Below are 11,017 nucleotides of genomic sequence, written 5' to 3' on the forward strand. Positions count from 1 at the left end.
TTTAAGGCGAATATGTTTTTATTGACTGATATAAGGCAGTTTCCTTGATAAAAAGGATAACATTTCACATCTGGCTGGAGTCTTGAAGACTTTGTGTGCAGCCCGTGTGGGTGAGCTGGCCATCAGTAGTGCAAGCAAACTCTGAACTCCTGAGTAGGTGCTGGCAGACCTGGCACACCTCCCCTCGGCCCACCTTAATCATCCTGGCCGCAGTCTTCATCTGGGGGAGGAAAAAAAAATCAGCCAGAAAAAGGCAACAGGTCCGATGCCCCATGGGGTCAAAAGGTCATCCTAGCCACTGACCCACGTGGACCTGTATCTGAGGTGCTCCAGGCTGGCCAGACCAACCTCCACCTCTCGCATCCTCCTGTCATGCAGCGCCCCTCGCAGTGCGGCGCGCAGGAAGCGCGAGACCAGCTGCAGCGACCAGGAGGCGGGCAGCAGCCGCAGCACGCCGGCCGCATCGAAGCACGGCCCGCTGCGCTCCAGCAGGTCCGCCGCGGCCCCGACCGCACCCGAGTCCAGGTGGATCTGCAGCAGCGTGTGAAAAATGGCCTGCCGGCACTTCCGCTTCTGCCCAGCAGAGGTCCTGCGGCAGTACTCTTCAGCTGCCTGTCCGTCCTTCTCCTCATGGACCAAAATTTGCAAGGCCTCCCCGTGTCTTCCCAGTTTCCCCAGCAGGATGGCCTTCTCCTTCTGCAAATCTGTATGCATAACCTTCTCTGCAATGCATTAAATTAACTTATTTAATAAAATAGTAACAAGGAGCCAAATTTAAGTGCATTTTACGTATTTTATATATATGGAGTGTGTGTGTGTGTGTGTGTGTGTGTGTGTATATATATATATATATATATATATTTTTTTTTTTTTTTATTTTTTTATTTTTTTATTTTTTTTTTTATAAAAACACTGCTTGGCATGTTGCTGTTCAGTCACAGTATCCACACCCTCAAACAGTCACATTAGTGACTGTGACTGTGACATTTATTGACTTTCATTGATCCCTCGATGAAAAGCGACTGCTGGAGTATCAGACAGTCCATTAGCGTTATATTGCTCTAGGGGGATTGTGCCAGCGCTCAGTGAAGAGTGCCGGCTAAAGAAGTGAGCGATTTTATCGGTTTTTTGAAAGAAGTCTGGCTGACCGTGCACAGCATGAACGTTGTAGTATGGTGACCGCCACAGCAGCTCCTGCAGTCTCCATCTGATCTGTTTTCCCGCTGATCCACCGGCCTCTCCGGGGGCCGTCTGGAGCACTGCAGTCACATATGTGGCGGCTAGGAGGGTATGATGCTTCTCCTCCTGAGAGGGGATTATTTCATTAGTCGGAGACACCGTGGCTCGTCATTAAAAAGGGATGAGGTCTATTCATTAAAGGCGGGAAAGGCCGGAACCCACCGTGCTGCTCATGTCCCCGACCAGAAACTCCAGGTACAACATCAGTGCCAGAGGGTACTTGGCCAAAAATCCAACGATTTCTCCCGGGATTTTAAATCCCTCTTTATCCTTCTGTGTGAAGATTTGAACCCCGGCCTTTGCAGAAAAAGGAATAATCAGGGTTCTGCAGCACTGTAGTCTACTGAAGACCATCTTGTGGCACTGCGCAAGTCTGCCCTCTACAGCTAGGCAAATACCTCCTGGTTCCTCTGTAATGCCCAGCCTGCGAACGTCCAGAAGGTGTCTCTGTCCTCTAGTCGGGCAAGACAATTCAGAATGTGCTGGTACACGTCTGAGCTTGAGCCGTTGTCGTACTCATCTTCCACAATATCAATCCAAGTCTGCCAAAACAAAGCTACAGTATGAACTCGTTCCTTATATTATATCAACATAAATGCCCAACCTTCCTAAGACCTGGATCCTGTCATCCATTCCATGCCTCTATGCTTCTGCTTCTATGAAGCTAAAACTCTAATCTCTGAGTAATCTCAGGACATGGCAACACCATTCTTGCTGGGAGAGAGTATAGAAATGTAATCACAGAGAGGTCAGGGGCTGCTGTGGAGAGGCCTGGAATCGGACGTCCTTTTTGGTCCTAATCGTTCGCAATTTTTGCTACAAGTTCATTATTTCAGGCCATTATTCACACAGACAGAATGAGATGAATTCTAATTATGAGATTATGAGAAATTTTACCTAAGAAGCCTGAGACTAAACAGTATGGGCTATGGTTTTAGCATCTTATTGTTGTTTATTATTTTTCTGCATATTCAGTATTTTTCTGCATATTCATATGGAAATAACTGCATAAATAAATAGATACTTTCAAAACTGTCAAACACTTTCAATAACTTCTGGACTCTATCCCCCCAGACGTTTGCAAAACTTCACTTTACACATTTGCACATTTGCACACCTTCACCCTACTTGTTACACATATTTTATGTTTAAAAACATACATTTGTAATATTTGTTTATGTATGCAATATTTGAATATTTGTTTCACTTGCAATATTTGAAATATTGAGGTCTATAGCAGTCGCACAAGCATTTCACTGCATATCATGCCGTGTATGACTGTGAACGTGACAAATAAAACTTGAATTTCATAAGATTCTGGGTGTTTATTGTCATATTATGCATTTGAATTCAAGTGGGAGTGAAGTGATTGTCATTGTGATTCACAGCACAGCACACGGTGACACAACGAAATGTGTCCTCTGCTTTTAACCGTCACCTTTGGTGAGCAGTGGGCAGCCATGACAGGTGCCCGGGGAGCAGTGTGTGGGCAGTATACCGTATACTGTACCTGAATTGCGTTGGATTGCTGACCGTGGCTCTGATACAGCAGTCCAAGAGCAAAAAAGCTGCAGCAGAAGAAGACGGTTTGGGAGAAACTCACTAAGACGGGATCTTTTTCGAGTTAAAGGGCCGTCATCGTTGCCTCCCATACCTCCCGTGCTGTTTCAGATGTTCAGCACACTGCTCAAGCCGGCAGTGGTTGGGCGATGACACGAATCGAATCAACTGGTCGCTCTCCTCCAGCTGCAGGTAGATCCGCAGGAGCGCAGAGTCGACGTCCCGCTCCAGGCCGGAGGTCTGATCCGTCCCTCGAACCGTCCACAGGAAATCCCCCAAGAAGCTCAGGTACCGCCTGTATGCAGCGTCATCTTCCTCGCGGAGCTTCTGGAAATCCCTGCAGGTGCTGACAGCAGGGAGTTCAGATGTAAAGTGGCCACTGATGATGGACGCCTCGGGGTACAGGCTCAGGAGTTCCCTCGGGTCCAGGTCGGCTTCTCTGTGAAACGGGGATCTTGATTGGTCTGTGTGAGTCCGAACAAACGGCAGACATTCAAATTTGGAGAGCGCTCACATGAACAGCCGTTTGGCCTCGTAAAACCTCTCCAGGTAAAAGTGTTGCATTCCAGACATGGAGGTGATGTTCTTGTGCAAATCCTGCAAATCACCAGGCTGTTGATTAACATTCACTTACATTCACATTCACGACCTGATATCAAAATGCATTGAGATTTAACCCGGGATTGTGATTTCTGTACGTTATAAAGGTCTTCTGGTAAAAGAGCCTGGACTCCATCGAGCAGCAGCAAGGCCTCGTCTGTTCTCTCACGCTGGGCAAGGGCACGGATCTGATCCTCAAGGGGACGAGGGGACAAGCGGTGGATTTCTTTTTCTGTTACTATGAAGACGTGGTCTGAAATACGGACACAAATGTAAAAGACGTCCAGCAGGAGTTGTACCAGTGGCGTCAAACACTAAATGAGAGCATAAGATCCAACAAATCCAACAAATGCAGTAGCGGGTTGCTTATGAATCCAGTTGTAACCTGGGGTGGACAGCAGCTCCGCAGCTCTGCTCACACTGATGACCTGCTTCAGCTTCTGGTCCACCATGCTGTAGACGTGGACGGCCTGGCTCTGCAGGGTCAGGACGTAAGGGAAATGCACAGCTGCGTCCAGAACCCCCTCTGGCCACTGCACCGGCGGACGCCGTGACGTCCCGTCGTTCGTCACAAACATGCCTGTGGCAAAAGCAAGAGTTCCTTTCATACACTGAAATACCTTCTAGATGCTTCACTGTATAATTTATACATTTTACATGGGGCGGTAGTAGCCTAGTGGGTAACACACTCGCCTACGAACCAGAAGACCCAGGTTCAAACCCCACTTACTACCATTGTGTCCCTGAGAAAGACACTTAACCCTGAGTGTCTCCAGGGGGGGACTGTCCCTTGAACTACTGATTGTAAGTCGCTCTGGATAAAGGCGTCTGGTAAATGCCGTAAATGTAAATTTATACATTCAACATTTACGGCATTTATCCAATCAGTCCCCCTGTAGACACTCGGGGTTAGGTGTCTTGTTTAAGGACACAATGGTAGTAAGTGGGGTTTGTGGGTTTTCTACACGGTAGGTGTGCCTAATATAGTGGCCGGCGGGTGTGTGCTGCTTACCCAGGGAACCGGGTCCGTTCAGGAGGAACTCTCCTCGCCCTGCCTTTTTGGCAATAATTCTCTGTTTGCTCAGGTTGTGTTGGAAGAGACAGAGAGCGTCCCCGCTCTCGTACTGGTGCAGGACGTATCTGTCCACCGTGGCCACGCAGAGACACGCCTCTGTGACGGCCAGCGCCACGGGGTCCTGCTGCAGGGACAGCCGGGTCACGCACTCCCACGTCCCCACGCTCAGCCGGCAGACGCTCACCGCCCTTCTCCTGGCGGAGGCCGTGAAAACCTCGACGGACGCGTCGCGGGCGTCGCCCACCTCGAAGAGGGACACGTTCTCCACCCGCCTCAGGGCAGACACGCGCTCCAACGAGAACATGTTGAGGACGGTGAGGGAGCTGTCCCACAGCACCAGCAGGTGGTTGAGGAGCGGAACGGCCTTCAGCCGCGCTACGGGCCCGCTCTTTCCCATCTGACGCCTGTTGGCCTCCACGATCCGCGGAGCCTCACCGTTTCCACCGCGCTTACTGGGCGGGGCAAGGCGCTGGACCACGCCATCCTTCCAGCCGACGTAGAAGTTCTTGCAGCACCACTCCAGGCACTGAATGGCGACTTTGTCGGCTCCTTTTGCCGCGCCGGGCTTTTCAAACACCACAACTGAGCTGAAAGCCTGGCAACTCATAACTTGTTACTGAACAACCAAATGTTCGTTTTGAAACGAAACGGACCGAATAAAACAGGCCAGACGGTAACGGTCTGTCTCCCGCACTCGAGCCCTCCTCACCTCTCCTTTAGCGCTCCGTTTGTGCCGTTTTTTCACTCGGCGCAGTTCGACCTTGCCATGTGACCCTCATCCTGAGAGGAAGCTTGAGTCAGCGCTTCCCCGGCGCAGTTCTCCACACCACGTTTTACGGTTACATGCGGCCAGTTGCACAATGCGGCGGGGCGGCGTGCACTCATTAACCAGAGAAGTGTGGACTTTGTTTTCACACACACACACACACAGAGACAAATTTGCATTTTTTTTTAATAATAACTTCTGCTGGGGACATTTTACATAAAGTCCTTGTTTTTCTTTTTATTCATTGCATCAGTTACACAGAACAAAGCCGCAACAAAGAGTGGGACGTTCAGAATCGTCCCTTCCATCTGTCTACATGTCCGAAGCAGTGAAACAGCACACTTTCAAACAGCCATGTTTTAGCCTTGCGGGGGTAAATATAGATGGTGTGTTTCTCTAAAAACAAGGAGACACCTCCAGCTATTCAGGCCCGCCGTTTTCCAGACTGCGGTGGGAAAAACACACGCGGCGAGCCCCTCGGTGCGCCTGGCCGTCCCGCTGGGTGGGCTCACTTCTCCCGGCCGCAGTCGGTGCAGAGGACGTCGTCGCGCTGGGCGAGGAAGCCGCGGCCCACCAGGGACACGGAGCAGCGCACGCAGGCGAAGCACTCGCTGTGCCACTGGCGCTCCTCGAACGAGACGTACTTCGCCCCAGACAGGCCTGCGGGAGACACGCCGCAGACGCCGAGCTCGTTACGCCCCGTCTAGGCTACAGACCGCGGACGCGCGGGGTCACCGGACTTACTGCTTATGGGCTTGGTACAGGCCACACACTTTTTGGCGTAGAGGTCGCCGAAGCAGTCCAGGCAGTACGGGTAGTTCTCCCTGGAAGTGAAGCGCTGTGCCGCCAGCTGCTTCTTGCACCCGATGCAAACAAAGCACTCGCGGTGCCACGGTTTGTCCTGGTAGGTAACCCCGCCCGTGGTAATAGCCTGCGGTGAAGGGTTGCGATTAGCTGCGGAACGTTTTTTTTTTTGTGCATCATTAGTACAGCTGTAAACGATCGGTCAGCAAACACCAACGTCCGAACTATAGTACCTATCCTTTTCATACGATTCGCCGCGGCGGTTGGTACAAGTGTTTTGCATATTGTACAATTGTTTTATTAAATGAAACGTTAATTTGATTTCCAACACTCAACCACTGTCATCAGGTGATGCATTTTAATTAGAGAGAGATGTGAAAATGGATGCTGAGGAGGTGAAACGAACGTTTTAAACCTGCTCTTTTCTCCGCACGTTTCTTTCCATCTTATGCGCACATAAAGAAAGCTGGTCTTTTAAAAAGCCTGGTTGGTCCGGACTCTGTCGGACACGGGCTTGGTCGGGCCTAACCCTTTAGGCCCCGTTACAGCTCTAATCATTAGTGTGATTGGGACTTACTTTTTTACAAGTACAGCACTGGTAGGCAAACTGCTTCTCAAAGCAGGGAACGCAGAAGTAGCCGCTATCTTTGGGGATGAAGGACTTTGTTCCTATTGGCTGCTGGCAGCGGTGGCACAGAAAGCAGGTCTCATGCCAGCTGTTCCCCTTGTACTCCATTTTCCGGGAGCCTTGCAGATGAGTGCGAGTGGAGCAACAGACAATAAATAAATAATAAGTATATTTATGCAGTCCAGGCCAAAGGTTTGGACACACCTTCTCATTCAGTGTGTTTTCTTTGTTTTTACGACCATTTACGTTGGTAGATTTTCACTGAAGGCATCAAAACTATGAATGAACACGTGTGGAGTTATGTACTTAACAAAAAGTGGAGACCTGGCCTCCACAGTCACCGGACCTGAACCCAATCCAGATGGTTTGGGGTGAGCTGGACCCTAACAAGTGCTAAACACCTCTGGGAACTCCTTCAAGACTGTTGGAGAACCATTTCAGGTGACGACCTCTTCAAAGATCATCGAGAGAATGCCAAGAGTGTGCAAAGCAGTAATCAGAGCAAAGAAACTAGAATATAAAACATGTTTTCAATTATTTCACCTTTTTTGTTAAGTACAGAACTCCACATGTGTTCATTCATAGTTTTGATGCCTTCAGTGAGAATCTACCAACGTAAATGGTCATGAAAATAAAAAAAACACATTGAATGAGAAGGTGTGTCCAAACTTTTGGCCTGTACTGTATATATTTATTTATTTACATGTTAGGCTGCATGCCATGTGTAATTTCTCCGCCCGCTGCCCTTACCTGGCATGATGGTTTTCTTGCACGTGTTGCATTTTGAAGAGTACTCGTTTGAGTAGCACTCGGTGCACAGCAGCAGGTCGTCTTTGGCAGCGAAGGGTTTCTCTACCAAGGAGCGGCTGCACCTGCTGCATTTAAAGCACTGCTCATGCCAATGCCGGTCCTTATAAGACAGGTCCTGCCACGGGCATGTAGGGTCAGAAACACACCGTAAGTACAGACGTGGACCACTTGCCGTAATTCACGAATTGTCAAGCAGAACGACTATTTATAACTGTATGCGGGGAACTCGGGTGACCTGGGCGAAAAAGGGCCTGGCGGCCATTTACTACCATTGTGTCCCTGAGTAGGACACTTAACCCTGAGTGTCTTCGGGGGGGGGGGGACTCTCCCTGTAACTACTGATTGTATGTCGCTCTGGATAAGGGCGTCTGATAAATGCCGTAAATGTAAATGTAAAACAAACAATTCCTGAATTTTTGCAGAAAAATCTGCCTCAAAGGGGGGCAGTTGTGGCCTAGCAGGTAAGGAAGTGGCCCCGTAATCAGAAGGTTGCCGGTTCGAATCCTGAACCACCAAGGTGCCACTGAGGTCCCCTTGTACAAAGCATCGTCCCCACACACTGCTCCCCAGGAGTCTGTCTCGGCTGCCCACTGCTCACCAAGGGTGATGGTTAAAAGCAGGGGACACATTCCGTTGTGTCACCATGTGCTGTGCTGCAGTGTCTCACGATGACGCTCACTTCACTTTCAAAGATGATCAGGTGAGTGTCCCAGTCTGTAAACATTTCACACAGGCTGCAGTAGTTCGCAGACGTTCCCTTATTCTGTAGCGCAAACTGCTGTGAAGGACGCACTACATCTTAATCACCTGTTCTCAGGCGGTTTCCTTCCTATTCTGCTTTTGTGACTATTTCAAAATCCAAAAGAACAAGTTGTCCAGGCTGGAACATTATTTGGGTAAAACAGGGTGATAATGTTTTAGTGCAAAAGTGAAACTACGCTGGATCTGCCCCTTGACATGGATCCTTTCTAAAGCATGAACAGGTCCTTCCCTGGCCTATGACCATCCATCTGGCTGCCAGTTTTTGACAGACATGCAACACATCAAGGTGGAGGTGGAGCAACACATCTTCCACGGCTCTGTTTCTTTGCAGGGTTTAGCTGAACGTAACCATAACATCTACTTATTTGCACAAATTAGAAAACCAATCGGCATTTACTAATTTGCACGGACGTTCTATTGTTCCTTTTCTCTCTCCCACCTTGCAGTTGCAGCCAATTGGCGTGGAGCATTCTTCACAGCAGTTGGCGAACAAGTTCTCGTAGCATTTGGTGCAGTACTGGGTGTCCTCTTTTAGGATGTACTTCTTCCCCAGCAGGGTGTCCTTGCAGTAGTGGCAGTCGAAGCGCTCGTCAGGCATCCTGCGGGTCAGTGGGCCAGATTTGAAAAAGCACTATGCCGCGGTCCCTGTTCTAAATGCCAGGATAAGGAGTACAGTACCTGCACCAACGGACTCCGTGCAAAGGTTTTTTGGGGGTCCGCGTTTGTGGAGCTGGCACCGGGACGAGTGGAGATTAAGGGGGATGCTCGTTCAAAAGATGGTCTATAAATACCTGCCCTCCCATTAGCCGAAAATCCCCCAGGAGCATCACCAGGCTGCGCATATCTGGACCTTTTATGGGAGTTCGCTTTGCGCACTGGACACGGTTAATATGCTGAGATGAAGCAGCAAGGGGGGAAAAAATTATATATATAATATATATATATATATAGTCACCTCCGTTCCATTCTGTTTTGAGCAACGTCCATGTCCAAAAATCCGTCCATCTGTCCACCAATCACAACAGGCTTAGATCTGCTGGGCCTGCGGGGGTGAACCCAGCGTGGACAGCTTTCCATGGACCCGAGAAATCTGTGCCTTTTCTGACCGCATGAATTGTCCAGAGCATCTGTTAAACTGGAGCCCAACAGAGCTGTTTCACCAAATAATGCTTGTATCGTTTTCCAGGCACTGATCCTGCGCCAAATTTAGCATGGGAAGACCAGAACTCTGACGGCTTAATCCGTAAGATACACGCAGGAAGGTCGACGGCAAGGTTAAAGTAGACAGGAGCAGAACATCTTTTTGCTGCCATAATTACTTTTTGACGGTTAAATCACATATTCACACATATAACTGCACAATTACAATGATTTTGCACTTAATGGCCAGTTGCTGCTGTTAGTTACCTGTTATGTCTCTTCATATTCCTTTTTTTTTTTGATATTTCAAGCCAATGAGAACAGAATTTCACAAATTACACCAATTTTTTTTTTTTGCTCATGAAGGAAGCATATGGGCTTTAAAAAAACACCGGCTCTTATTGGAGATGCGGCTGCGGGAGATCTTGCAGTTGCGATCCTGCACTACCCTTGGTTCCCATGGCGACGCGCGAGGCTTGTAGGTGAATGGCCACGTCTGCCTTTGCATATTAATGCTTCAAACACGGGGTCAACACGACCTACTATACGTGTCACAAACACAATGGAGCCCGTTCCGCTTTTAACTGCTCGACATTAGCACCTTCATGGTTGCTAGGCGCTGCCCAGTATGTTATGAATCTGCAATCCGTGTCGTGAGCTCCTGTGGAAACGCATTAACCTTCGCCGAAAAGGTGTGAGTTGTTCTTCCGACAACGAGTCAGGAAAGGAGGTCCTGCTTTGGGTGCTGATGGAAGGAAGATGGGAAGACTGCCACCACATCCCATCGAGTTACAAAGCATCCCTCCACTGGCCTGACAGCTGCCTGGAATCGCGAGGACAGGATAATTGGGACTGTCGGCCGGAGATCGGGTGGCGCGGAACACGGTTCCTCGGTGCCAGGTGGTAACCTTTCCCCAGCACCGCCAAGGGGTCGGGCTCTCAGTAAATTGCGGATCTGCAACAGGATAGTCCCCAGAGCGCAGGCGACAAGAGGGCCGACTCTATGATCTCGCAACACTGCACAGTTCCTCCAAAATCGCTCCCCTCTTAATGTTACCATGGGAATGAGTGCGAACATAAAGCCGGCGAAATGAATCTGCCCCCCCCCCCAACTCCCTTTATAATCGTAGTTCATCGGAGGTCATCGTCCATGGGCCCTGATTTAAAGTGCGAACCGGATGCTCGTTTTCAGGGCAAAACCTTTTTAGTTTTTCTTAACAGTGGATCCAGACGACAAGAAGAAAGGATGTAAGTGGGGTTATTATATGGGATATAAGGGTTTATTACAGGGGCACAGATGACAGCCGAGTTCCAGCCGCAAAGTGCGAAGTGGCGAGAGTTCTCGGGGACGGTGAATAAAGTGGCATCTACATTTAGATCTGTAATTGTGGTCACAAGTGCACATTCGGTGACTGCGATGCTCGGCGACTGCAGAAGGAGGGATATTATACTTGGGCCCCGGCGCACAAACCCCTCATTACAGAGACGAATGCACATCTGAGAGTTCAGTGGCGCAAAAACTGGTCCATGATGAGGGGGGGAGTAGATGTGGTCAGATGAGTTCACCGTTTTCCCGACAACTGGGGTGGCTCATGCGTGGCGTGAAACCAAGAGAACTGCACAGGCCTGGATG

At 49.4% G+C, this 11,017-nt stretch overlaps 2 protein-coding genes across 2 annotated transcripts; both read right to left on the reverse strand.

Annotated features, from left to right (window-relative positions):
• On the reverse strand, positions 1 to 5,294 carry LOC114792306 (transforming growth factor-beta receptor-associated protein 1). The gene is made up of 11 exons (XM_028983298.1): positions 4,412 to 5,294; positions 3,785 to 3,979; positions 3,498 to 3,652; positions 3,314 to 3,396; positions 2,894 to 3,238; positions 2,750 to 2,807; positions 1,638 to 1,781; positions 1,402 to 1,536; positions 1,149 to 1,305; positions 304 to 722; positions 1 to 220 (listed from the first exon to the last, which is right to left on the reverse strand). The coding sequence occupies exons 1-11, from the start codon at positions 5,079 to 5,081 to the stop codon at positions 65 to 67; spliced, it is 2,517 nt and encodes an 838-aa protein (XP_028839131.1). The 5' UTR covers positions 5,082 to 5,294; the 3' UTR covers positions 1 to 64.
• A 204-nt stretch (positions 5,295 to 5,498) lies between these two features.
• Positions 5,499 to 9,101, reverse strand: fhl5 (four and a half LIM domains 5). The gene is made up of 6 exons (XM_028976054.1): positions 8,923 to 9,101; positions 8,684 to 8,843; positions 7,423 to 7,597; positions 6,622 to 6,791; positions 5,985 to 6,171; positions 5,499 to 5,900 (listed from the first exon to the last, which is right to left on the reverse strand). Exons 2-6 carry the CDS (start codon positions 8,840 to 8,842, stop codon positions 5,749 to 5,751), a joined length of 843 nt encoding a protein of 280 aa, XP_028831887.1. The 5' UTR covers position 8,843; positions 8,923 to 9,101; the 3' UTR covers positions 5,499 to 5,748.
• Positions 9,102 to 11,017: the final 1,916 nt, after the last annotated feature.

This window comes from Denticeps clupeoides, chromosome 1, assembly GCF_900700375.1.
Source record: "Denticeps clupeoides chromosome 1, fDenClu1.1, whole genome shotgun sequence".
In the NCBI taxonomy this organism is placed as follows: Eukaryota; Metazoa; Chordata; class Actinopteri; order Clupeiformes; family Denticipitidae; genus Denticeps; species Denticeps clupeoides.

What these genes read in the sequence shown, in the direction of transcription:
- LOC114792306 (XM_028983298.1), bottom strand. Translation starts at nt 5,081, where the DNA reads ATGAGTTGCCAGGCTTTCAGCTCAGTTGTGGTGTTTGAAAAGCCCGGC. An exon ending in GGAGCTGCTGTCCACCCCAG is followed by an intron (nt 3,653 to 3,784) that starts GTTACAACTGGA and finishes TCCGTATTTCAG; the next exon opens with ACCACGTCTTCATAGTAACA. An exon ending in AGCAATCCAACGCAATTCAG is followed by an intron (nt 1,782 to 2,749) that starts GTACAGTATACG and finishes TTGTTTTGGCAG; the next exon opens with ACTTGGATTGATATTGTGGA.
- fhl5 (XM_028976054.1), bottom strand. Translation starts at nt 8,842, where the DNA reads ATGCCTGACGAGCGCTTCGACTGCCACTACTGCAAGGACACCCTGCTG. An exon ending in AGTGCTGTACTTGTAAAAAA is followed by an intron (nt 6,172 to 6,621) that starts GTAAGTCCCAAT and finishes CCTTCACCGCAG; the next exon opens with GCTATTACCACGGGCGGGGT. An exon ending in CTGTACCAAGCCCATAAGCA is followed by an intron (nt 5,901 to 5,984) that starts GTAAGTCCGGTG and finishes TGTCTCCCGCAG; the next exon opens with GCCTGTCTGGGGCGAAGTAC.